Here is a 26,393-nt window from a genome sequence, read left to right as displayed (position 1 = left end):
AAACCTGAAAAGATTAAAAGGATTTGGGAGATGATTGCTGCAAATTTTTAGAGTTTGTTCAAGTTTCTCAATAGGCAATAAGGAAAACTCATTTTCAAAACTCATTCAAAGGAGGACCTTGGAATGTGTCACCTGAATTTTATTCCGGTTTGAAAAATAAAAAACAGATCAATTCTGTGAGGCAAGACTGCTTCTTTTAATTTAATAATTCCAATTTTTTTTAAGTCGTAAATTTCAAAAAGTCTTCTAGATATTCTTCAAAAGCAGAAAGGCAGGCAAGGTGGCCACAAATTAACCATGGTTCTGATAGAACCCTGCTGACCTTTGTAAACACAGCTCTGCCAAAACTAAACTACATGACATTCATATTTTGCTTCATCTATTTAACTAACAAGAAATGAGACATCTGATCGACTTTATATCATGATTCAGAAAATCCACTAATTATATCAAAGTTCATTTTACCTTGAAGTTGTTTTGAGGAACCAATAAACAGCCTCAGTTCGTGGGTTGCCTTTAGAACTATCAGCCCTAAGTTGATAGTTCTTAGGATGACAATGACAAGCAGATATGCTAGAGCAATTACTGAAACAGCAACTCCAACAAATTAGGCTTTAAACAAGAGGATTTTGGTATGTGCATTATGTTTCAGTAACTAAATCCTAAGGACTAAACAGCATTTAGGATGACCAGATTATTGCATTATAGTTAATGCAAAAATTCAGAAATTCAACTGCAATGTCTGTCAGAAGCACAAGGAACCTCACCTGGAAAGATATTAGGACTTTGAGTTGGACCTAAGCACTGGACATTTCAAACCTCTCTGAGGGTAAGAAAGAGCTTTTTATTCTTGACAAACCAGAAGCAAGAGCCCAAAGGAAATTCAGTTTGAATTTGAACTACAGAACAGATACATCATGCTCCATGGTTCCAGTAATATCAGCAGGTAACCTGCAATAGTTAGGTTTTTTATATTTGTGACTTTCCTCCTGTGTGTAGGTATCAATATTAGCTGGTGTCAGAATTCAAAATTTACTCTCTTCTAAGCAATCGTAAGAGTATAAAATCCAATAAACAAACAAGAAAGATTTCTACTCAGCAGCCAAAATTGTGGAAGTCTGAACAGTGATGCTAATGAACTTAAAATTCTGTACCTTGATTATCATTAAATACATTGAGAGCTGGAGCAACTTCTGTAGCTTTCCATAAACGTATAGTACCGTCTGCAGAACAGGACAGCAAACGCTGGTGTGTGCCACTGTAAACCAGACCCCACACTGCATCTGTATGTCCTACAAAAGCACCTCTTAGAACAGAAGGATCTGAGAACAAAAGACAAACCAGATTTCAAAACAAAAACTGAATTAAGTTAATAGTATTATCTTGATCTATGCTTATGGAGAAGCCTTAACAAGCTACTCCTTAAAGAAAAAAGCTAAGACAACCTGGTCTTATCAGTATAATAGTCTCAATAATTCTATTCTTCTTCTTTAGTTTCATCAGCATAAGTGGCATTCAGTTTCCCAGTTTGTAATTAATGGAACAAAATAAAGTTTCAGAGGAAGGGATGGTTATGGCATGTTAGTCTTTTTTCCAAAAGACAGCTTTGAGGTCAATCGTATCTGATGCTATGAGATGTGAAGAACAGATACACGGCTGAGGACTGTTTATAGCTCATAATCTTTACTGGAATATGTCTTTTTTAACAGTTTGAAGATAATACTAACAGCTTTGGTCTCAGACCCTACAATCTCTTTATCTCAACAGCATAGATTCGTCTAAGAAAAGAACATTTATTTATTTATTCATGTACCTTTTCAGCCTAGCTGTTTGCCAGAACTGTAATGAGATCGAGGCCCTTTTGAAGAAAACAATAAATTCTATCTTCTCATCAATCAGTATCAGTATTAAAACAAAAATTTACTTCAACTGGAGCAAATATTCAATCTTTTAATTTTTCCAAGAAATATTACCTATAAATTATACTACTTTAGCTACATAACATTAATGTCACTAAATGTGTCCTTTTGTTGGTGTCTGATAACAATGTACCGTAAGAGTCGTAGGGGTCGATGTTTGGATTTGTTGTATTCCAGCCATGGATAAGGCCATCAGTTCCCCCACTGTAACACTGCTCACCGTTACTGCTCATCACCACACAAAGCACTGGCCCACTGGAAGAAACCACACCCCAAAAAAGTTGATTATGAAGTTGATTATTCATTAAGAGATAAATATTGTCAAATAAATTTTCAAATTTCTCTGTTAAATACAATTAATTTGCTGCACTGTCTGCAATGGAAATTCTGTATTCTCAGAATTTAAAGATTTTTCCATGAAAACAATTCAGTAGATTTTAATTCATTGGACACTGCTTCATTTTACATATGCACATATCAGACAGAAAGGCAAGAGCTATAACAAACAGAAAAACTGATTGAATGTGAACTGCTTTCTCTTTATAAAATGGTAGTGCACCCAGCATAAGACAAAAATAGATGAAAATAAACAGGTATTTTAAATAACATGGGAATAAAAGTACCACATGGAATCATTAGTTGACGTGGTGGAAATTACTTTACAATTTTTGTGTCTGTTTAAAAATCTTGTATTTCTCACATAAGATAGTGTTCATATCAAATACTCACCTATGTGCTCTGAAGGTATATATTGGCTCTACGTCAAGAGAAGCACTCCTAAATAAAGTACAAGAAATTGTTAACACACATATGACCTTACATGATCCTTAACAAAATTGTGCCAGAATTAATAAATTCTTAATAATCACTGCTACCTCTTTTGAAATCTTCCCTACAAAAATTCATGTAGAGACAGGAAGTTTTATATCTATTAATTCTTTCAATTCTTTTGAAATATGATAGGATTTTAATTTGCTTGTCTGATTTACAGACTTTCAAAGTGAGAAGCTTTGGGAATTCTCACATACCAACCAAAGCAGAAGGTATATCAGTGGTGGGGAAGGAGCAGAGGGTTATCAGTATCAGAAGGAATATTTCCTTAACTGTTCCAAATCCCGAGGAAAGTGGCTTGTAACACCTTCCTTTTCACCAAAGCTCTAACACAGTTACAAATCACTTAAACTGCTGCTCAGGACTTTATCAATCAGGTATCAGGTTACATTAATTTCCCATTTCAGTCTACACACAAAATACACATATGCAAAAAAAGGGAACAGTTTTTCATTTTCAAAAATAAAATTAATTCATTAACATGCATGGATTTCTTCTGGTACTCCATAAAGTCTCTGTAATTCTCTAAGAGTTGGTTTCATAGTTAAGGGACAATTCTCATTAACTTCCAAGGACCACCAGAAGAAGCAATATCTACAATTTTATTTATATAAAGAAAATGCTTTAAGGAAGTAAAGAAGAAAAAAAAATCTTACTTTTTTGTTGGGGCTGTTTTTTGTAAATTCCACATCTTTAATGTATGGTCCTCTGAAGCTGTTATTAACACTGGCTCAACTGGATGAAAAGCTAAACCTCTTATTCCATCAAAGTGGCTTCTTAATGTGAATTTGGGGTTCCAAGTCTTTCTCAGTGCATCTGTATTGTTCCCTATCTAATAATAATTAAAAAAAGGGCACATTTGTAATTAATCTGGAAGATACAAGGAAGGGATATCAAACCTTCAGTTTGGCATTTTCAGATGTCAACTGTTCTCAAGTAACAGTCCACTTAAAACTCATCAGACCTACTCAAAACGAGTATGAAAGTAGAGGTCCTCCACAAAGGCAACAAGTCTGTCTCTGCAGTAGTGCATTCTGTGCAAATCTGAAATACTCCACGTCTATTCAGTTGCCCAACTAGAAAGATACTTTATAGCTTTTTGACTAATACTGCTATAAACTTTGGTATTCAAAAGCTAATGTACTCACCGGCTCATGCATTATACTGGGCTTGAATCAAGCAAGCTGTTGTGCCTGAATATCTGAAGTACCACTGACATGTTATCTATCAAGTAAAGTTCTAACAGGAATGGAGAAATGTCTAGCAGCGTAGAAAATAACACAACCTAACCTATTCACTTAAGGCAATGCAAGTTCTGTGATAACAGGAGACAAGTTGATCTTGCCAGAAAACAAACAATAAAGATGAGGCAAAAATGTCTTGGCTACATACTAAGAATTTAACTGGCAAGTACTAAGATGTCGTATACACAGAGATAACTACTTGGCAACGAACGAATTTTACGTAATCCAAAAAGAAAGTCCAGTAAAATAAGTTACTTCAACAATGCTCCTCTAAACAGATGTTGTAAAATGCCAAACGGACTTCTATGACTTTTTCAATCAAGACTGCCACAGTTAAATTTGCCCTCTTATAATCACTGCAAACAATCCGTTAATAAAAAATTGACATAAACCATCATGCTTAAGATAGAAATAATTTCATTATATTGAAAGCTATGGATAATCCCAAATTAAGTTTCATTAACACCAATAAAGAGGTAACTATCTTGGGACACTTTGAGAATCTAGATTTTATTCTAGTACATGAACAAAAAAATAGGTTTAAGAACAAGAGTTGTTTTATTTTTCTTTCCAATGTTAATTTTGGATTTATTATCTATGCTTTGCTGAAGAGGGTCTACAGATTTTTAAACGAGAAAGGAGGCATGGCGAAAAGCAGGTTCAGTCTCATTGTAATTCCTAGTAATTATGTTCTGTCTACTCAGTGAGACTTCTCAGTTCTCTTTCCAGTCTTCTGAGCTCAGCTGGCTCAGTAAGGGAACAGACAAATGCTGGAGCTGATGCAAGAATGGGGCAGGGCTGCAAAGTTAGCAGCAATGTCAGATTTCCTGGAGACTGGCCAAGAAAGTCTCAGAAAAAAAGGGTACAACACATACAGAGTACCTGCAGATAACTGCAGTGGAATTTGTCTGCCCGAAGTCAAGAATCTAGTGCCTGTTTAGGTGATGAAGGGAACTGAACCTGACCTCCAGGTGCCATATCAGATGCACAGGTCCCATATCACATCTGTCAAATCCATAGACACACTCCAGACCGCCTAATAAGACATGCCACTACTCTCAAGAGTATTCACAGTTTGTCTCTCATTCAAAGATGTTCTTTCAAAAGAGTTCAATAAGATGAACTCCAGCTGTTGGAGTGGGTCCAGAGGAGGGCCGTGAAGATGATCAGAGGGCTGGAGCACTTCCCCTACAAGGACAGGCTGAGAGAGATGGGGCTTGTCAGCCTGGAGAAGAGAAGGCTCTAGAAGGACCTTATAGTGGCCTTCCAATACATGAAGGGACCTACAGGAAAGCTGGAGATGGACTTTTTATAAGGGCACGTAGCAACAGAACTAAGGGAAATGGTTTTAAACTGGAACAGGGTAGATTTAGACTAGACAGCAGGAAGAAATTCTCTACTGTGAGGGTGGTGAGACACTGGAACAGGCTGCCCAGAGAGGTTGTGGATGTCCCCTCCCCCTGGAAGAGTTTAAAGCCAAGCTTGATGGGGCTGTGAGCAATGTGATCTAGTGGGAGGTGTTCCTGCCTGTAGCAGGGGGGTTGAAACTAGATGATCCTTAAGGTCCCTTCCAACCCACACCATTCTGTGATTCTATGATTAGCTTAAAAATTGTGAAGTAGATGGGCAGTTCCACACTCAGTAGATCCACAGCAGAGGTGGAGACAGATCCTAGTCCTGATGCCTGTTAGGCCACCCCATCAGCACTCCTCTTCATTCACAAGACTCGCAAGAGCTCCAAGAAGCTCAGTTACTAACAGAGCAGCTGGCCTCCTTTCCTCTCTTCCCACTAAAATACAACGAGGTAGTCTGAGGTTTAAAAAGCAGTTGGTGGAGAGGAGTCCTCACTTGAATTAGCACCTGACTTGGTTTTGTTTTTAATTGTTATGTCCGTGACTAACTATATAATGGATATAATTTGAAAATTTCAGAAATAGCTGTGGTAATGCAGATAGGATTACAAATATGTCTGATGCACAAAGTTGAATTGCAAGCAAGCAAGAACTTACTGCAAAGCCTAAAACCTCCAATTTACTACACAATGTATTATCCGTATATTAAATGTAGTAATTACGTAGTTTAGATGTTCTTTCTGTTATGAAGTTATGAGAAAATTTTCTGCTTTTAAGTAATATATTAAACAATCTACACAACTAACTGAAAGTCATTCTTTAATTTATGAGTCTGAAAAGTCTGAAAAGAGGAATCTGTTTGCAGCTCTTGAAAGACAATACACTCAAAGACTGACCCACACAAAACTTTTAAACTTCATTGTCTGTATGATAAAAAACTGATGCTATTAAAACTACTAAATTTCAACTATGACTAAATTTCTATCATGACTATAAATTCCTAATATTCAGATTTCACATAGGATTTAACAAGTGAAAAAGCAGAAATAAATATTTCCAGTCATGCATGACAGTATGCAATAGATAAAGAAATGCTACATTCCATAAACAGAAGTTTTTAGTTCAAGGTGTAGAGATATAGACAAACATTACAGTTATGTGGACACTTGGTCAATGAAGACAGCACAGCAAGCATTAAGCTTCTGTACGTGTCACATCTTTGGGGGTGGGACTCAATGATCTCTAGAGGTCTCTCCCAACCCCTAAAATTAGGTGATTCTGTGAACGACTAAAATCAAAATCTAATTAAGTTTAACTGGGAAAAAAAAAGAAATTTGTACATCAATTTACTATCTTTTTGGAAACAAAGTTAGGAAAGATTAACAAAAAGACTGAGTTCAGATTAGCAGATGATGTAAGACAATGAATCTTAGCAGCGATGCTTTATTTCATTGTAGTCCTGATGATTCCTAGAGTCACATGCTCATGAACTTGAATATCTACAGCAGTGTTGTCAAAATGTGCATAAACTTAATAATATTAAGTATACAATGTATTGTTCTACAAGTACATAAAAAGTAGAGCTTCAAAGAAAGGCCTGTAGATTATTTCTTAGGTCTCAGACTTGTCTGTGATAGTAAAATCCCAGATAGTGATTACTGAAGAGTCAAGATTTACAGTTGGGTATGATTCCTCCCAAATATTCAGTATTCAGAAGTTATATCCATAATCCATCAACCTTGAGAGAGACAGGTAATGCAACAGAAAGGCTAATCTAAATTTGACAGATTACAAAGGTGTATAGGCGTAATACCTAAAGCATCTTTCCATGAAATCAGAAATATAGACAAAATTGCATATAAGTGCAATTTTAAAACTTTTATAATTATAAAAGTGAAAGAAAAGGAAGCAATATGGTACTCACAAAGCCACAGAAGTCCTGACCTTGGAAGCAGATTTCCAATACTCTGCTATTAGAGAATCCCTTCTACATCAAGCTAAGCAAGACCAGTCCCCTTAATATCTCTTCATCAGTCATGCGTGACTGAAGGCTCCCCGATTTCTTTCCAGTCCTCTTGAAGAGAAGTAGCCCAAATCTGCATACAGGAATGGTTTCACCAGCTCCACATATCAGGAGCATTAATATTTCTCAATCTGCTGGCCACGTTATTAGTAATTGTGCTCAGTGTCACTGGGATTACAAGTACTCAACTGTTTTATTATCACCATTTACAGATACTTTCAACTATTTGAATGATACAGCAAGAACGCAAGAGTTAGGAGAGAGGCTTGCACAGCAAGAATGAAGCCTGCTGTGTATAGGAAAAAGATATTTCAAGTAAAAATCTGTGACATCATTTGGCAGCCCAGTTTTAACAGGAAAAAGGTTTTCTGCACACACAAACTTGCATATGCCTTCATTTAGAGACAGCAAGACTTCGAGTTCCCATTAACAACCACTTACATCGTAAGTCAGCGAATCTGCTTCATTGGCTACTGTGAGGCCAGCCAGTTCTCCAAGACCCAGCTCATTTTCAAGGGTTTCATCTGTTCCCATAATGAAAGATTTCCCTGAAGAAGGAGGGAATGTTAAAGCTTCCACTGCAAGAAAAAAACAAATAAAAAAACAAACACAAAACAAACCCTGAAACACAGGCTTATGCAATATTGATTTATAAAAGTATATTTTCCACTTTCAAAATACTAAGTAGCTGAGTGAAAAAAAATACGAAAGGATCACCATACTTCCCAATAAATTGTATCCTCTGAACACAATACTTACAGTTGAAGTGTGCATACTCAAGACACTAAGTGTAATTAACCTCAACAGGAAAAACTATTTTACCGTTCACCTGTATATAACAGAATGTTACACAGAAAAGATCAGGCCCTTCCCCAGATCAAACAGACTGAAGAAGCAACAAAAATACAGCCAAGAAGAGTTGGTGGAAGCAACTGGACTTCGTTCACAACACCATATTCACATATATCCAAAAGCATATCTATAGTAAGGCTTTTTTACACGTACTACAACCTAGCAAAGACTGGAAGCTAAGAATTCACTACTACTTGTTAAATCAGTTGAACTACCAAAGAGGTTAGTTAGCATTGAAATCCATGTTTTTGCTAGCAGTACACAAACTTAACTCATTTGCAGCTCCTAGAGCATGCCTATAAGCTCTCCATGCACCATATCATAAACATATCCACAGGCAGATTCACCAGAAACATGAGGATAAAAGTCTATGAGTCCAGTTCATGTACATGTCACCATAAGACTGCATCAAGTGATACAACCGGAAACAAGCTGGGCAACAAGGCTTGAGAAGGGCCTGGAGAATATGCCCTATGAGGAGCGACTGAAGCAGCTGGGGCTGTTTAGACTGGGGAAGAGGAGGCTGAGGGGAAACCTTACTTCTCTCTTCAAATACCTGAAGGGCAATTGCAGTGAGAACAGGGTTGGTGGTCTCTTCTCACTGGTGACAGGACGAGGGGAAATGGCCTCAAGTTGAGTCAGGAGAAGTTTAGGTTGGGTATCAGAAAAAAAAAATTTCTTTCAGAAATGGCTGTCAAGCACTGGAATAGGCTCCCCACGGAGGTGGTTGAGTCATCATCCCTCAATGTGTTTAAAATCCATTTGGATGTTGTGCTCATGGACATGACTTAGCAGTGGGTTGTTTGAGTTAGGGTAGTATGGTTATGTTGAGGTTGGAATATATGATCTTGATGGTCTTTTCCATCCTGAGCAATTCTATGATTCTATGATTTTCACCAACTTCCATCTAAAATAACTCTCCCAAACTATATACCACAGAAGGAAGACTGAATAGATAAGTATGTGTTATCTTCTGGACAAGACAGACTTTACTCAATGTTACACACCTTATCAATCAAGTTACAAGGGTTTTTCAGTAGATTACTTCCCAACCCCTCCGCCACTCTTTTAGTTCCATCATAAATACAAGCTTTGGCAAATACTGTTGCTACCAGGGAGAGAAAAATAAACACCATCTCATTTTCAGTACCTTATTTAGCCAAGCAGCATCAACACAAAGTTAAAACTGAACAAACTAAGGTTCACAATGAACAGTCTGATTTATTCAGGCTGCTTCCTCCTTGTCTGAAGGCAACAGGTACAGATGCTATTCAATTCCCCCCCCAGACCATTCAGCATAACTGACTCAATCTTCCTGATCTTTCCATTCTACTCCATACCCCTACGAAGTGTCCTGTTTGCTTTCTATGACCTTTGAAAAAGAATAAAAGTCCTTCAGTTCTGCTCTTTGATTAAGTCTCTTAGATACTACCTTTTAATTACAAGTACCACTTATCTTCATCATCCTCAAGTCTAAATTTTCATTGTCTCCATTCTCTCTACAACATAATACTCCATTCAATACCCAGTGCACACAAACTGTCAAATTTGGAAAGTTAGTAGAATTAAAAAAACAGGTGTATGCCAAAAATACCAACGAGTTTAAAATTTACAAAGGAATACGCAACTAGTAGCTTGTGACACCAAACTCAGACTAATAACAGACAACTGTCCTCTTTTGTTTTCATCATAGCCTATCTGAGCCTCTGAATTACAAACACAGTCGAGAAAGAACATGACAATAGAGTTTTGCTAATGTAGTTCTCGGTACACGTGAGAAAAGTGGGAAAGGAAGCATTCAACAAAAAATCCTACACTTCTCAAAGTGTTGCTAAGTTACCCTCTTCTTTCATAAAAAAAAATCACCAAGCATGTAGAAAATAGAACTACTGAGATCTTCAGCAACTATGCCACACACCATGGTTTTTTATGCATCTTAATTATAATTTGGACGATTTATATTTTCACACTCACTGTAAGACTGATAAGCCAGCACCATGTGTTTCTCATTTTTCTGAGGGCATGTTTACCATCTTAATAAATAGTGTGATATGATCTTTTACAAGTTTATATATCCTAATATATTTATTATGCTGCATATTACAGCAATTCAAATGTTGAATCAAATACATGATTTAGCAACTTACAGAAGTAATATTAACAAAGGAAATCACATGTCATGCTGCAAAGATGCATGGCTTTCCATACAAGCAACTAACTTAAGAACTGCATATTACAAGCCACCAAATGCCAAGTTAACTTTTTTCACTGTGTTGAAAAGAATTCAACCAGGGCTTTACTTAGTCTGTGACTTTACTTTCCTAATGATAACTGGAGAGGAGTAATACATTATTGCATTTAGACAGAACTCATAATACTGAATCAGTATTTGTGAAGTGCTTGAACATCTTAGAGGATACCCTTTAAGCAGAATTAACTATAAACTTGTACCCTTTACTGAAGTGTAGGCAAACTTTTAATACTTACCTTCATCTGTTCTGTTTATCTCATGTTCAATGAGCCTTGAGCTACTGGGCCTAGAAGAAGGTGCAACAGATGGTTGTAATGAAGGGAGATCATCAACATCTCTCAAGTTTGCAAGCATATCTTGCAGCTTTGACCTGTTGGGCCCTAACCAGAAACAAACAGACAAACAAAAAATAGTTTATGGATAATTCATAACAACACTACTTATTATGTCAGATACAGTAGAGCAGCACATGCAACAAAGGATCCTACCTTGCATTAAAATGTTATCACACACACATAAAAATGAGCACCTATTTGCAGTAATAACTAATCACAGAGCGTGAAATGAATTTCTTGAGAAGAAAGCGATAGAAGCAACCAAGAACTGTGAATGCACAACTTTCCCCACATTTATACATTCATACTGCCAATTGCATGGAATGATGAAGAATGCCTCCAACTGAATCAGAGCAACAGTGATTATTATATTAACGTATTTACTTTTCCAAAACAATTGATAGCATCTGTGATTATTTCAATATTTGTGCATCAGGTACTTTGTGCAGCATATTCTTATCTTAAGATGATTATTTTCAATTTATTTGTGCAGTAGTGTAGGACTGTGGAACTATATCATCTTAAAAAACATAACTATATTAAAATATAAATACAACTAGATTCACTGGCCTACTTCCTGAAGCTATATATGGTGAAGACCCATGCCCTTCTTGACACTTACCTGCGCTTTGCTCCATCATTTTCCCACATCCCTGTTTTGACTGTTTTATATAGGATTGAGGCTGAAACATATCTTCGGTAGTTTTTCCTGTTGTAAGTTTAATTAAGAACGGGAAAATGTCTTACCCATAGTCCATTATGTTTTTCCCTAGACCAGTAATAATACAGCTATTTTCAAGCAGCTTTAACACAGAGGTGTAATTCAACTGATGTATGCTCTTATTATTTCACAGGAGCGTTTACTACAGCCTTGCAAAATCACAAGTTTACTAATGTAATTGCAAACTCTACTTTGTCCATCCTAACCATAATGATAGTTAATTGACTAAATTGTGTTACTAAATTTGTGACTCATCGGTCACAAAAATATTATCTGATTGAGCTAACAGTAGGATTTTGCAAGATTGCTTTACTACAGTATTTGATTTATAAAAACAACGTTATACTTGCTAGCAGTTCATCATCTAAACATGATTTATGATGAGATTAAAGTTATAGTAACAAGCTTTTTTTTGTTTAGTTTTTTTTTTTAACAATTTAATGCCAAGATATTTAGTCCTTTCTTCTTTCCCAGACTTCCCTCTTCACATTCTTCTTCACCACGTGCAGTGTAACAAATAGCTGAAAATGACTGTGACTTCCCAAGTTTTCTGCATTGATGCCTATCCACCCACGGTTTGCCCATGGAAAGATGCTTAATGTCTGTTCTGTAGTAAACCATTTGATCTCCCAAGATCAAACCAATTAAATCAATTCAAAAGACACTAAAAATGTAATGACTCATTTTCTTTATGAAGGAACACTGGATGACCAAGGGCTGCCATACATCAGAAATTTTTCTCATAAATGCATAGAAAAATTTCCAATAACATCCACATCTATATGTAGTTAAATATTAAAGTTTGATAGCAAAAAGAAATAGTATTCAATAGGTGTTCAAGAATATAACTTCAATTATTTGATTAAATCGTTTACGCTAAATTAACCCTACAACTATTCACCCTTACATAATATAATACATCTGTGTATTTTAAAAATAATTGAAAAGTTAAAATATCAATTTTACTAAAGTAATATATTGTTATTACTTCTCTATCTTAACCATAAAGAAATTTAAAAACAATTTTATGAATCACAAACACTTTGGTTACCCAATTCAACTTGCCAGACATGCGAATGCCAGTAACTTAAATGATTCCAAAGATGACAAAAATATCATCTGAGAAATTTCAAGTATGGTAATGATTTAGTTCAAAAAAGTTTATTCTGTATATTTGATTAAGACTGATCTATTTCAGCAACACAACCAACTGCAGAGCAGTAAGTAGTTCATCACATCAATACAAAATCTAATACCAGTCAGCCTCTAACAGCGATGTGAGGATCTGACAACTTTGCATCATTATGCATGTCATTTTGGAAGTGAAAGTACTACTGGGATTAATAAGCATCTTCCCACAAGGAGAGAAATCTCTCTCATTTCTTACTGAACTATATGCAGTATTACTAATTTACATCATTTGCACACGAATTATCAGTATGGTTAGATGTTTGAAATAAAGCTACAAATATAGTGTTTAATTTTAAATGCTTCATCTGAGTTCAAAATGCTCAATTCTTACTTAAGAAAAACACCATTTTACAAAATGTTTTTGCATTTCAAGAAAGGGAACAAAATAATTATAATACAGGGCTAGAAACTGTGATCAGTTTTTTGTTTGGATAACAGAATCCAACATCTTTAAAGATTAGTCCAACAAAAGAAAGGCAACAAATCCCATGATTTACAAATAAATGGATAGTTAAGAGTTGCTTCCTATTTCGAGCCCTGCAGAACAAATTATGATGACAGCATGATTTTCATGTTGTGAATGTTAAGTATAAACAGGGGTAGAAATTAACCTGTTTTCTTCCTTTGTCATCTAACATGATACTCAAGACAGCTTCTGTTTGGCTATTAAATTTGCATATCAGACTTGAAATCTTCCTGTGAAACTGGAATGTTTTCAGCTAAGAGAGGGTTCTGAAATTTTCTATATTAAACTGTGAAGTACTAAACCAATGCACTTTATAATTTACATTTCTGCAAGAATTTTTAATTAATCAACACTTGTTGGGAAGAAACTGTTTCTAATCCAACTACTTATCAGGTAACTTGATGGACTATCATTAATTTCAACCCCTGGGAACTGGTGAACAGGAAAGCAGTCAGGAGCAGCAAAGTAGCAGAGTAAGTAATTTTAGGAAAACATTGAGAGAGAGATAGAATTAAGGGTGTGAAAGATGTGGGATTTATGATTTTAAAGTGCAATGTTTTCCACTTACTCTTCACCCCCTTTTTCCCCTTGCGCTCCTTTTTGTATTGTTCCTTGAGTTTGGTTATTACTCCCTGGTCGACATTCCAGGCTTCAGGCATGAGACACTGGTCTTCCTTTTCTAAACAAAGTGAAACAAATGAAACATCCTTTTTCAGTCACGTCACCAAGTGATCTCCAACTGAAGGAGGTATCAGTTGCTATATTTGTCTAATTTCAAACAGACAGAAATAGTACCACGCTCATGAAAGCTAAGAAACTGCTACTCCCATTCCACTTTTATTTGCTCAGTTTTCTTTACAAGAAATTGAGATAAAATTTCACATGCCTAATTTCTATAACCAGATACACAGCTGCTCATAAAACTTAAGCAACATTTACTTTACAATACATCAGGACATACTTTTCAGCTTTACCCTTCCTCCAAGGAAGGAACTATTATGCCTACAGACTATATTCATCATAACTTTACAACTCAGATTTTGTGTCACTATGTTGAAGGTTTTCACTTCATTGTCTCTGTGATATGTTGTTATTTACACAAAGCAGCAGACCATCTAAATCTCATTGGAAAATGGTATACACATCACCAAGCACCAAATAAAATCCTGAAGGAGCACTGACATTTCACAAAAAAAGGAAGGCTTGGGTTATTAGTCTTAGAAAAAGCTACAGAAACATTTCAATACACCTAATGACGAATAAAATCCCACTTTTTTTTTTTTTTTTGTAACTTTTTCAAATTGCTTTAGCCAAGAAACTACTTAAAAATGTATTTTCCTTAGACTGTTCCCAGATGCTTCCTACACGTCCCACAGGTTCTGCTCAATTTTACAAGCAGATCTTGAACTACTGTGCAAGTGCTATAACGTGCTTAGTTTAAAAATCAGCAAAATGCTCCTGAGAAGATTGAGATTTAAATGTATTTTGCAGATTACTGTAACCAACTGTTGATGTTTAGGATCAAAAATGAAGCAAGGTCTTCCTATGTTTGCTTCTATTCTCAATACACAATATTGGTGATTCATTCTACATCTGAACAGTTTACTTTATGTGAAATGAATGTAAATGATACATAAAGGCAGTTCCCTGAAGAAGCATATTCTTATATGCTATTATTACAAAAGACACAGACATTAAAATATAAATAACTGAAAAACATGAATGTCTGTAGCTCAAAGAAAACCCTCTTAACAGTTGTAGAAATTGATCTATTGCCAATGACAATTTCTTTTCCATTTTAGAATTTGCTTTTTTTTTTTTGTTACTCAGCTGTCATCAGCTGTAATGACTGCTTACACGGATTGATAGTGATAGGACAAGGGAGAATGGTTTTAAACTAAGATGGGAGATTTAGGTTGGATGTTAGGTGGATTTTTTTTTACTCGGAGAGTAGTGACACTGGAACAGGTTACCCAGAGATGTTGTGTATGCTCCACCCCTGGAGGCATTCAAAGCAAGGCTGGATGTGGCTCTGAGCAGCCTGGTCTACTGGTTAGTGACCTTGCCCATGCCAGGGGGGTTGAAACTAGATGATCTTTGAGCCCCTTTTCAATCTAAGCCATTCTAAGATTCTGTAAAAGAAAAAATGAACTCAAGGCGTGAATTTGAGAACAAAAAGCTCCTGTTGGCATACTAGCTTTTCAGTGACACAAGCAACAGGTTCACTTTTCAAGCATAAGTGGATAGACAGACGTTCAGTGTTGGAGAGAAACAATATCAGAAGATCTTAGTAAAACAATTTATGAAAAAAGAGAAAGATCCCTAAACTTGCTGGGCTATCAGAATGCTGACTTCTGTATCTAAAAATACAGATTTTACTTTCCCTCTTTTCTAGGCTACATACTATTGAACAGTAATTTGGAGTCTAGCTATGAGCTAATAACTTTATTGAAATACAGTATCTCAGAATTGTTAGCTCACGTGAGAGCCACTGCTTCCCAGGTCAGTTTCTGTCAATGTTTCAGTGCCATTGTAAAGATTAACGATTTCCCATTCATCTTACATAGCTCCAATCTGTCTCTGTTAACATGTAAAACTTTACAGAGAGGCTTAAGGAGGAAACAAACTCTCAAAAACATCAGTCAGTTTTCTTCCTTCTTCCCTTCCCTGTGCAGTGGGTTTATGTGGAATAATTACAGCAAGGTAAAGTGGATCCTGACATTTCTGGTTGCAGGAAATGAACTTCTAGGATCTAGAGAACAGTTCATCAAATTTCACTTGATGACTGGGGAGCTTGAAGATATGCACTTTTAATAACTTATAACAGAAAATGTGAGAAACAGAATAGATCATTTTTTCCAAATTGCTAATATAATTAGAGTTCAAATAGTTCACTTATTTCAAATGCATTACTTTCTGTATCAAAGTTGGAGAAAGCAAAGAATGCCTGGAATTGTAAAATACACCTGTATCAGCGTCCTTCATTAGAAAGGGGCACTGGAAAAATCACACAGATTCCACTGAGAGATCTGAAGTTTAATCTGCCCTATTACTAAAAAAAAAAAAAACAAAAAAAAAAAACAGATGACTGGAAGCAAAAGCTTCAATGAGCCCTCACTTAAAAGCACTATAAACAACAATGAGTATCATGTCACAAGAATCTCAGTCAATGAAGGGATTTACTATATGAACACTCAAAAGGTGCTCCAACTGTGACAGAGATCACAATCAACCGATCACAATATATTAGTAGTCCATTTTTTTTCTCCTGATACTCTCCCTTACATTTCCTTACCCCAGTCTGTTCCATCTCCTGAACTTCTCGACTCCCCATCACCTTCATCTGAGGTAACCAGAAAGTCAAATTCTTTCAAAGCTTCTTCTGTATCTCTGTCTTCACTACTGTCAGACAGCACTCTTTTCCTTACAATCTAAAATACGAGGAAGGAAAGAAAAAACTGAATTGAATTACATGATCTTTATATCTAGCAGTACTGTCTTCTATCCAAATTTCTAAGAGGAAATTTAAGAAACAGCAAGAAAGTACTCATTAATAAATACATTTAAAACTAGCATAAAGGTTTCCTTCAAATTTAAAAGAAAAAATAAAAATCACCTGTACAATTACTTCTTCTCACCATCAATATTCAATCACTTGGTAATGAATCTACAATGACCTGCATGACTGCATCTTTTTAATAACAGAAAAAATACAAACTTTCTTCTGATAGAGGAAAAAAAAAACTATAATAAATAAAGAAGAAGAACCTCAACACACAAAGCAAAAAAAAAATAAAATAAAAAATCCAACACAATGCTGAAGGAAGAACATCAGCAAAGCCAAACTGTCTCTACTGTTCTGAAATTAATCTAACCTAAGTCTCAATCATTCTGCCTACAGATCAGAAAACTAGCCCAGAAAAATACCTAAGGAAATTGCTAATTTGCTTAGGTTTGGCAAAAATCATTCCATCCATATATTTCCTCAGATATTAATTATTTATACGCAGTATTTCCATGTTTAAACTGCATTTCCCTCATCTAACTCTAAATCAAATTTGGTAACTGGAAAAAAACCCAAACGTTTTAATGAAAGAATGCTTTTTGTAATAAATTTATTTTCCTTCAATATTCGAAACGAACTAGCTGCCTTAAAGTTATTTGACCAACAGGCAAATGGACATTTCTGAAAGAAGCAGCAAATAATCATTTCTATAGAAAAAGAAAAATTACATTAATCATGGCACTTTGACTTGGAACCTTGCTATAAGTCAATGCAAAAATACTCCAGTACCTCATGAGGATGAATGGTTATTTTCTCTAATTACAATGAACCAAATTCAAAGCCTAAAACAATACTGAACACTACACTAAATAACCCTGGCAGGTTTAGTGAACATATTATATTATACATTATGCTATAGAGACATCTCAGACATTAGTTCACAGCCCATCAATTACAAGATCCTCTTTAAAGAAAACTTCATAATTGATTCTTTTAAGCATTCATTCTCACAATTGATCATAAAAAATGATTGCATCTGCTCTAAGGCTTATCTTCTTTAAATTTTTGGAAGCATTAATTCAGTGAATAAATATTCATCCTAAAAAGAAGAGGATAAAATTGAGTATTATTTGTATTTAACGCAATCATTTTACCAAATGATGTTGCAAAGAACACATCATGAGGCAGGGAGTCAGGCACTGACTGAATACACAAACAAACATGTTTATTAACTGCATTTTACAAATTTTCCAGTTATACCTTTTTCTAACTTAAACCACTTAAATCAAAGGTGGTATTTCTGTTCTGTACCCTACAAGTAGAAAATTCAAACAAACATGTTTATTAACTGCATTTTACAAATTTTCCAGTTATACCTTTTTCTAACTTAAACCACTTAAATCAAAGGTGGTATTTCTGTTCTGTACCCTACAAGTAGAAAATTCTACAAGTCACTTTAAAAACAATTTAAATACGAAACACACTGAAAAAAAGTAAAAACAACAACAAAAAAAAGAGAAATTGGGTACTTTAAAAACTGTATCTAACGTATACCAAAAGTACTAGTTGGTATGACATAGCAATTCAAAATTTGTCACTGCAAACTTCAAGCAAGACAGATAACAAAGCTTAACTTGTTTGCATGAACTCCTCTTGTGCACACATGCTTGACAGACCATCATAAAGATGCATTAATGATTTGCACGTGTACATACACAGTCATATACTTTGAATATAGGCATCTCATTAATCTCACTTTTTCTGTTCTTCGTAACTTTTTCAATTATTTTTTCCACTCACTGTTGCGGTATCTATGACTGTTTTCTCTCTTCCTTCAATGTCTTCCTCATCTTCTTCATCACTAAAGTCTGCAGCTGCATTTTCAAGGAACTTGAAGGTCTCTAGCAGAGAGGCAGAGTCAGTCAATTCTGGCTTCCTAAACAACAACAACAACCACTATGAGTGGAAAGAAACCATTACAACATCACTTTTGCATGTACTAGTCCTTTCTACGGTGTCTAACAACACATTACATTAAAATAAGTCTCCAGGTAAAAATGAACTATTGACAAACAAAAACATTTGTGGGTTAAAAACCTAAATGTTATCCATAAATTCATCTTGTTACAACCAACCATTATTATTTATCCAGCTGCAATTACCGGGACAGGCACCTTATATTTTTTTCTTGTTGTTGTTTCCATTTTTAAATTTAGAAACATTTTAAAGCACTCTCCAGCTGTTACATACCCTAGGGCTTTATCAACACTGATATGTCAACACTGAAAGCTGTAGGAACCAGGGTGTAAGTTACAGCAACACTAAGCTGGCCTGTCACGTGCATCCCAGGGTACTGGAAAACTTTGCTGCTACTAACTGATGTTCTCCATCTTGTGAGAAAACAAACTCTACATCTATCATCCATTAACTTTTGTGATACGCTAATTTGCCACTGTAAAACGATATGGTGAGAAAACATTGTTGATGACTAAGTAACATTTACGTAGATGTTAACATTAAACAAATGAGGGAAGAATGAAAATTGGGTAAAATTATGACTGCCAACGCTGGCACAAAGTCAAGGAGTGTCTCCACAACAGCAACAAAAAGAGTTGCCACATTAACAGCTGAAGAGGAAGAATTCCAAAAACAGAACCGTAACCATTAAATAAAACTCTAATGAATGTACAGTTAAAGCAATCTCACAGTTATTAAGAGGTATGATATTTTCTATGCAGAGATGAGCTTCTCTATCAGAGACAAAGTGGTGAATAAAATACATTCAGTGTGAACTGTAGTAAAACTTTCTATATTACTTTTATGACTTTAAAACTACAAAGGAGACAAACTTTACTGTTGTTTTCTTACCTTTAATCAGCAGTTGGTGATGTATAGTTCATCACTACATGTACGTCATCTTGATTTTCACAACCACTGAAACCACAGAAGTCTCTCCTTCTCATTTAAGAATTATAGCTCTAAATTGTCTTGTACAGTCATCCCTTCTGACAGCAAGTGCCTTACTAACACTGTATTTTGCTTCTGCAAAAACCCATTTAAAAAGGTCCAATCAACGCTATACAGTAAGGCCCTGTAAAGTCCATGTAGTGTAAACACCTGATTATCTGTCCATCACCCTTTTATTCCCGAGTTTCTTTGTAACACTTTGCCAAGGCTCATTACAGGAAACATTCAAGGTCAAAAGCTCGGATGTGTAATATGGCATGATAAACAAAACAATTCCACCTTTATGCCGCCTTCACTCAATTATTTCTAGACATACATGACAGCCATTAGCAGAAGTGGCTTCTGTATAGCTCCAGTATGTCTGCATCTTCATAAGACAATTTGTCACCCTACACTTTTACCTATCTGCATGGACTAAAAATACCTGTAACAATTTCACTTGCCACTATAAATTCCACATACACAGCAGCATAATATACAGTGATTAACTACTGTGCATTTTCACAGTCACTGGTTTTACCGAGTTCATTAATTCTTCTTCCCCTTTCCCTTATCTTAGACAAGAACAGTCTCAAACACACTTCCAATTAGCTTTGCTTCTTTTAGTATTTTGTCCCTGACAAACCTGAAAGCACTACGTAATACCGTTCTTTTTCCTTCAGTAATCACTACATTGGCAGACTATGATACTTCAATCTGTCTAATTTATAATACCTAATCTGTAGCAATAATATACTTTCATAGTAATCCTATGAAACTGTTATTTCACTGTTTCCAATGCACAAATGTAATGTACTTAAAGAATTTCTTGTTTTTTAGGCATTTGTGAGTCCTAGTTAACTTTTAGTGGACAAAAACGTCCAACTCCATTTTTAATTTTTGGAAATGAGATAATTGTTTTTATGAGTCAAATATCCTTCTCAGGTAAAAATCATTGTTGTTAATTCATATCTAGATTAGTTTCTGTACTTGTTTAATCTTATAGTGAAGTTGAAAGCGACCACCAAAAGAGATTTTATGTTTTTCTTAAGTAACTGGTTTGAATTCAACTATCATATCAATTACTGCCTAGTTTAGGAGTCAGAATACATACTAAACTGTGTATTCCATTTACAAGTAGAAAAAGGCACCTTGTGCACTGGAAAACACAGTAGGTAACCTTACACTTCAAAACTTGTGTACAGTACTAAAACGTCAGCATAGTGCCACAGAATATTATTTGTGCTAAAGCACAAATTCCAGAAAGAGTTCAAAAGAACAACAGCAAAAGAAGAAAATAGAAGTGGTAAAATATTTACGTTATGTAAAGGTTCAACACAGAAAAGAAACTTCAAGCTCATACAGTTTGACTGGTTATACTGTACGCCTAATACATTTTAACTGCCTAGTCAACAGTGACTCACAGTGACTCATCCTTGGTATTTTTCATTTTTAGAAGTATGTAAACTTAAGGCATTATTTTAGATATTACCATCAACACAAGCACTTAAGAATGCTCTAAATTACACTGGAGAAAATACCTGGACTTCGCTAATTTGTACTTTGAACCTTGCTTGTTTCATTATTCTCCATTTGCTAAGTTGGTTTCTGTTATGGAGTCATTTACAAAGCAACAGAAAAAAGTAGAAGTGTCAAAAATATATTCTGAGATAGAACATCATAATAAATTACTTTAAATTCCCTTCTAGAAAAAAGGAATGAAACTCAACATTACCAGAGTTCTTGCAGTCTATAACAGTTTGGAAAAAAAAAAAATACACAAAAAAACCATTTGATGGGGGAAAAGAATAGTACAGCAGATAGAAGAGCAAGGACCAGCAGGGAACTGCCCCATTACAGGCATTAGTGAGGCAAGACTATGGCAAGATTCAGGAAATGCTGCAAATACAGGAAAACTAAAATACCAGAAATGCCTTAGAAAGGACAATTCCTCTTTACTGGATTGTCCCAGACCAAAACACATGTAGGGGAGAATGTCATTTTTCAAAGAGGTGCTTCTTCCTTCTTGCTTAGCCTCTCTGTCGAGAGGAACACTGCTGGAGAAGAACAAGCCAGACCTTGTCTTCTTCTTCAACATTTCATCCCACATGGCTTACCACTTCCTAACCAGATCTAAAACTCAATTAACCAATACAGCATTCTCTATCAGTCAGGCTTAACTCTGCCTGGGTATCACATCCTCCTCTCCTGTGGCTGTATCCAAGGAGACAGAGAAGCCTCTGGGGAGAGAACACCTGCTACCTTGTGTCTGTGCATCAGTGAGTAGAGTATGACTAACTGGTCATCACAAGTGTAACAAGCATAGTAAGTGCTGCCCGAATGTAAAATACAGCTACATTGATAATGCAGGGCTCTCCATCTTAGTACTAATAGATGGACAGTATGCAGAATATTCTTCAGACAGGGAACTTCTGTTTCCCAAATATAAGATACCTTTTTTCCTGCTTAAAAAACAGAATTCTTATTATATATGGGATGGTAACTTCAGTACTTACCTCCCTCAATGCAGCATAAATCTAAAATCACATGAGTACCTTTAACCTCAGAAAAAGTAGCCAGAATTTTCTGCAGTTGTGACCACCCCGAAAATCTTATTCTAACCTGTATTTTATGTGCTGTTTAATTATTCAGATGTCTCAACTCCTTCGTTTTTTTTGTTTGTTTGTTTGTTTTTAATTAAAAATAATAACAATCTCTTCCCTTGAAATGAAAAATTTGTGGATTTCTCCGTGCGTACTACTGAAAGCATGCTGGGATCTCACTGGACCCATGCAGCCAACTCTTTACTTTCTGACCTATAGTCACAAGGCTTGGGACAAGCATTTTATGTAAAATCCCATTGGCCCTGATAAGGAAATAAGGAAATAATAACAGCTTCAAAAAAAACATGTAGCGTTGAACTGGCTCTAACATTTAGCATTCAGGATCTTAAGAAAAAAAAAGCTACCAAAGGGTTTATGTTATCAAGAAAAAAGTAAAAGCCATAGCTTATGTGAAAAGTGAGGACATCAGATAACTAAACAGCACATTGATGACACCTTTCCCACTTTCCAAGACCCAGATGTTTCATACTGCAAAGTCACGTTTAACTCAGACTAAAACCAGATTATAGATGCGTATTTTCTTCATAACAACACTGTCAATATTTCTGTCATTATTTTTTCCTTTCCTGATAGTGACTCTGGGGAGTTTCTGTGGTCATGTCCTTGGAGACTGCCATAAACTTCTCCCACAAACTGCCTGGCCGCAAAACCACTAATCGCCTCAGTCCTATCCACTCCCCAGCAGAAAAAGGAGAGGAAGACTTGGTGGATTGGTTCCATTTTTGTTTGAATGGCCTTTAGTCCAAAACGTACACGAGATGCCTTAAATAAAAACAGATTTTATTGACAAATGCAGAAGCAGAATGGAATACCACAGTATAAAGTTAAACAAACACAGATTCAGCACAGGCTGGGAAATGTTTCTGGGACCTGTACAGGAGAAAGCTTGTCACGGCCCAGCATCTGAAGAACTGTTAAACAAACTCTTTCTTGAGGCATTTCTGTTGGCTCAGCTTTCTCTCACTATCAAAAACATGCGAGCACAAAGTCAATGCTTCATTAATTTCTCACTGAATGTCATTATTTCACATTCTAATACTGTCTTTTCAACATGGCTAATGAAGTCCTTTCAAACTGCATACAGTAAATAATGGCATGCAAATTCAAATACTTTCCTATGACAACTGTCTTTACAGGACAGTTTAAGAAATCATGAATATTGTGTAAAAATATCTCATAATACAGCATGGAAAATATCAAACTAATAATTTATAAACTTATGAATGCTTACAATCACCAAAATTTAAACATGTAGAGCATTGAACAGACTAGAAAGTCTGTCACAACCTCTGAAACTTCTTACGAATTCACACCACACGATGCAAGAACCAGCGCAATACATACTAAAACCAGTATGCAACACTTACAAAATGGTTTGGATGCAAATTGGAATTGTGAAAAAATGCAACTGAAAAAGGAAAAAAAACCTTATCTTGTCAAATCTGGTCAGATAACTATACTTGATAAAACAAGCTTTCTAAAAAAATAAATATAATTCAGTGTTTAAAGAACTGAAGTAATGTTTATAAATTGTTTCTCCATTCACCACCTCTCTCATCGTCTCTCTCTCTCCCCTTGCACAACTTCTGTCTTTTTCTCCCCATTTCTTCTGAGCCAGGACTCTTACCTGACACTTCCAAAAATCAGTTTTGACTCTTAAGCCATAAATCTGTGCCAGTGAAATAAAAATTGCTACTACTTCCTACATTCAAATCCCCATTTTATCTAATCATTTTTCCCACTTCAATGCATTCGTTACAAGTGTCTAGGTCTGGCCTAAACCACATACCTCTGAAATGCCTGTTAGGCCACTGCAAGACTGGGGCATACATAAATGGGGAAAAAAAAAAAACAACAACAAAAAAAAAAACCCAATGGTAGTAATATGAACAGATTTGGGATTTTTTTTTCTTTCATAAAAATTCAATACCTTCCTCTTGTGCACTACTTTTGGAAATCTTTTTCATGGCAGGTATTGCCTTGGGTAGTTAATAAAAATATTTTCCCAAGTAAACCATTTTATAAGCAAGTTAACACACAACATTCATCAGCCCATGTGCAGTAGTTTCATTACATGTGTTAGTGTTAATAGGATTTAGAGATGCAAGTTATTAAGGCCTTCTGGTACAGAAAGACATTCATTTGCTGCAGTCTCAGTTGGAATGATCTGTTGTACATTAGAAATACAAAGTCTTCCGAATGTTCACTCCTGATCTTTGGATCTGCTCTCAAATGTGTTACTTTGATGCACTAGCAAAGTGTAGGCAGCGGAAGACATATACAGTTCAAGTGAAACTTAGAGAAGCAGATCAGTTTCAGAGAAAAACTGATACACCATTCAATTTTTCTTTGAAAAAATCTTCTGTCGGCTATTTAAACATAGTTCTAGCCATCAAAGTCTTAACAAAAGCTCAGATAATTTATCTGTATTGGTTTCATTTATACACACATGCACATGTGCATATAGACACAAATGTATTGTTGGTATACCTTTGTTCCTTTCCAGTTCTACTCCTTCTATTACATTTGCTTCCATTCATATCAAGCAATAATCAAATACACACCTTCAAGAAGGTAAACCAATCTGACTTCAGGTTTCAGTCAGTAAGATAAAGCTATTAAAAATGAGGTAATAAGTGAACCAACAATACTTAAATACTCTCAAGTTTTTAAGGCTATACATGACATTTGCAGGCAGGTTTCATTTATGTTTCAGTTTGCTGGGGGAAAGCACCCATTTCTCCAACTGCAAGTGTTAACAATTTCAACCATTATTATAAAGTTATTATTTTAGTAACTATTTTTGAGTCCAGTCATGCCAAGAGGTACTTATCTTTTGTAATGCAAGTGTGCTGATTTGAAGAAACTGAAAACAGATGCCCTTTTAAATTCCATGAAATAAGTGGAAACAGGATTACATCTATTTCAGGTTATCATATTAACATTTCATTTATGGAATCAAAATCTTCCAGGGTGCATTCAAAATCCACATGATGTCTTGAGTGCTAAAGTTTTCATGAGGATCTGTACATTAGCAAATAAATAGGCAATGTAAGAATACAAGTATTTGCCCACAGATGTGGCAGCTAGAAACACATAAAACCTGAGGCTACTTCATTTAATTGCAAGAAGAGAAACTGGAATGGGTTTAGATCTTCAAACAGCAGTTAGTTCATTGTTGCGTCGAAAGAAGAAAAAACATAATAAAAGAGGTGTGGGTGGTTTTCTGATGTAACTATAATACTCTACGATACATATGATGAACGAGATGATGGGGTATGATGGACAAGATGGCGATTTTCTAAAATAAATGAAAACTAGCAGAATTCAAGTTACATATTGTCTGTTGTAAATCAAGACTACTGACCCAAGTATTTGCACTTAAGTAACTACTGTAATCTTAGCCACACCAAAATAAACAGCATCAGCCTTCACATAACCAGTCCAAACATTCCCACAAGCCTCTCCCATAGAAAGGCTCAGCTTACTACCAATGCAAGAACACTAAGCATCTGAATTCAGGCTGTCAAAATAGTAGGGACACAAGTGCTGGTACAACAGACTTGACTCATTCAAGCCTGTAAAAGAAGCAGTGAATTGAGCAGAGGAGGTATATCCTCCCTGCCACCACCATGAAGTATACACATCACAGATCCATGAAGCCAGATGAAAAAAAACAAACAGAGCTTTATGCTTAGAGCAGTCAAAAGATATGTCCAGCATTTAAAATAAAAAATATATTTAAAAAAAAGAATTGTAAAGCATGGGTGCAACTAATTGTCAGAAGTAACGTAAATCAGAGACTTTCCTGAACAAGGCTGAGGAGCAGTAGCATTCAGTGTACACAGCTTGATGGGCTTACGCAGAAGCATACAGTGTAGAAATGCAAGTCCCTTTTGTTCTTCTATTGGATTTTTTTTTCCATACAGATTTCTGTTTTGTCCTCTACCACTTTCATCTCACTAAGAAAGTACTGGTTGAAAACAATAAGCATAAAAAAGGAAAATTTGTTTCACATTTCTGTTATCTCCTCTCTCCACTCAAAAGAGACAACCAGATGGCAGCGTGGAAATATCAAACATCATTTTTTACTTTCTACAGAATTTACCACATGAGAGAGTTCAGTAGTACAG

The 26,393-nt window shown here is 35.6% G+C and overlaps 1 protein-coding gene across 4 annotated transcripts in view; it reads right to left on the bottom strand.

The window, feature by feature from the left end:
- The window catches only part of STRN (striatin), a 59,124-nt gene that overhangs the window by 5,585 nt on the left and 27,146 nt on the right, over positions 1-26,393 (bottom strand). For 2 of the 4 annotated variants that reach the window (XM_065729268.1, XM_065729243.1), the window contains exons 6-15: positions 18,491-18,626; positions 16,481-16,616; positions 13,754-13,864; positions 11,430-11,516; positions 10,709-10,852; positions 7,811-7,947; positions 3,407-3,582; positions 2,649-2,696; positions 2,053-2,174; positions 1,155-1,322 (exon numbers count right to left, since the gene is read on the bottom strand). In XM_065729268.1, coding sequence (XP_065585340.1) covers positions 1,155-1,322; positions 2,053-2,174; positions 2,649-2,696; positions 3,407-3,582; positions 7,811-7,947; positions 10,709-10,852; positions 11,430-11,516; positions 13,754-13,864; positions 16,481-16,616; positions 18,491-18,626 — 1,265 coding nt within the window. The remainder of the gene's footprint in view (positions 1-1,154; positions 1,323-2,052; positions 2,175-2,648; positions 2,697-3,406; positions 3,583-7,810; positions 7,948-10,708; positions 10,853-11,429; positions 11,517-13,753; positions 13,865-16,480; positions 16,617-18,490; positions 18,627-26,393) is intronic. The other 2 variants (XM_065729251.1, XM_065729259.1) reach the window with 2 other exon arrangements.

Source organism: Cyrtonyx montezumae, unplaced genomic scaffold (genome assembly GCF_038088225.1).
Source record: "Cyrtonyx montezumae isolate F1298 unplaced genomic scaffold, pur_monq_1.0 scaffold_0, whole genome shotgun sequence".
NCBI classification, from domain to species: Eukaryota; Metazoa; Chordata; class Aves; order Galliformes; family Odontophoridae; genus Cyrtonyx; species Cyrtonyx montezumae.
This window is presented reverse-complemented; position numbering and strand designations above follow the sequence as displayed.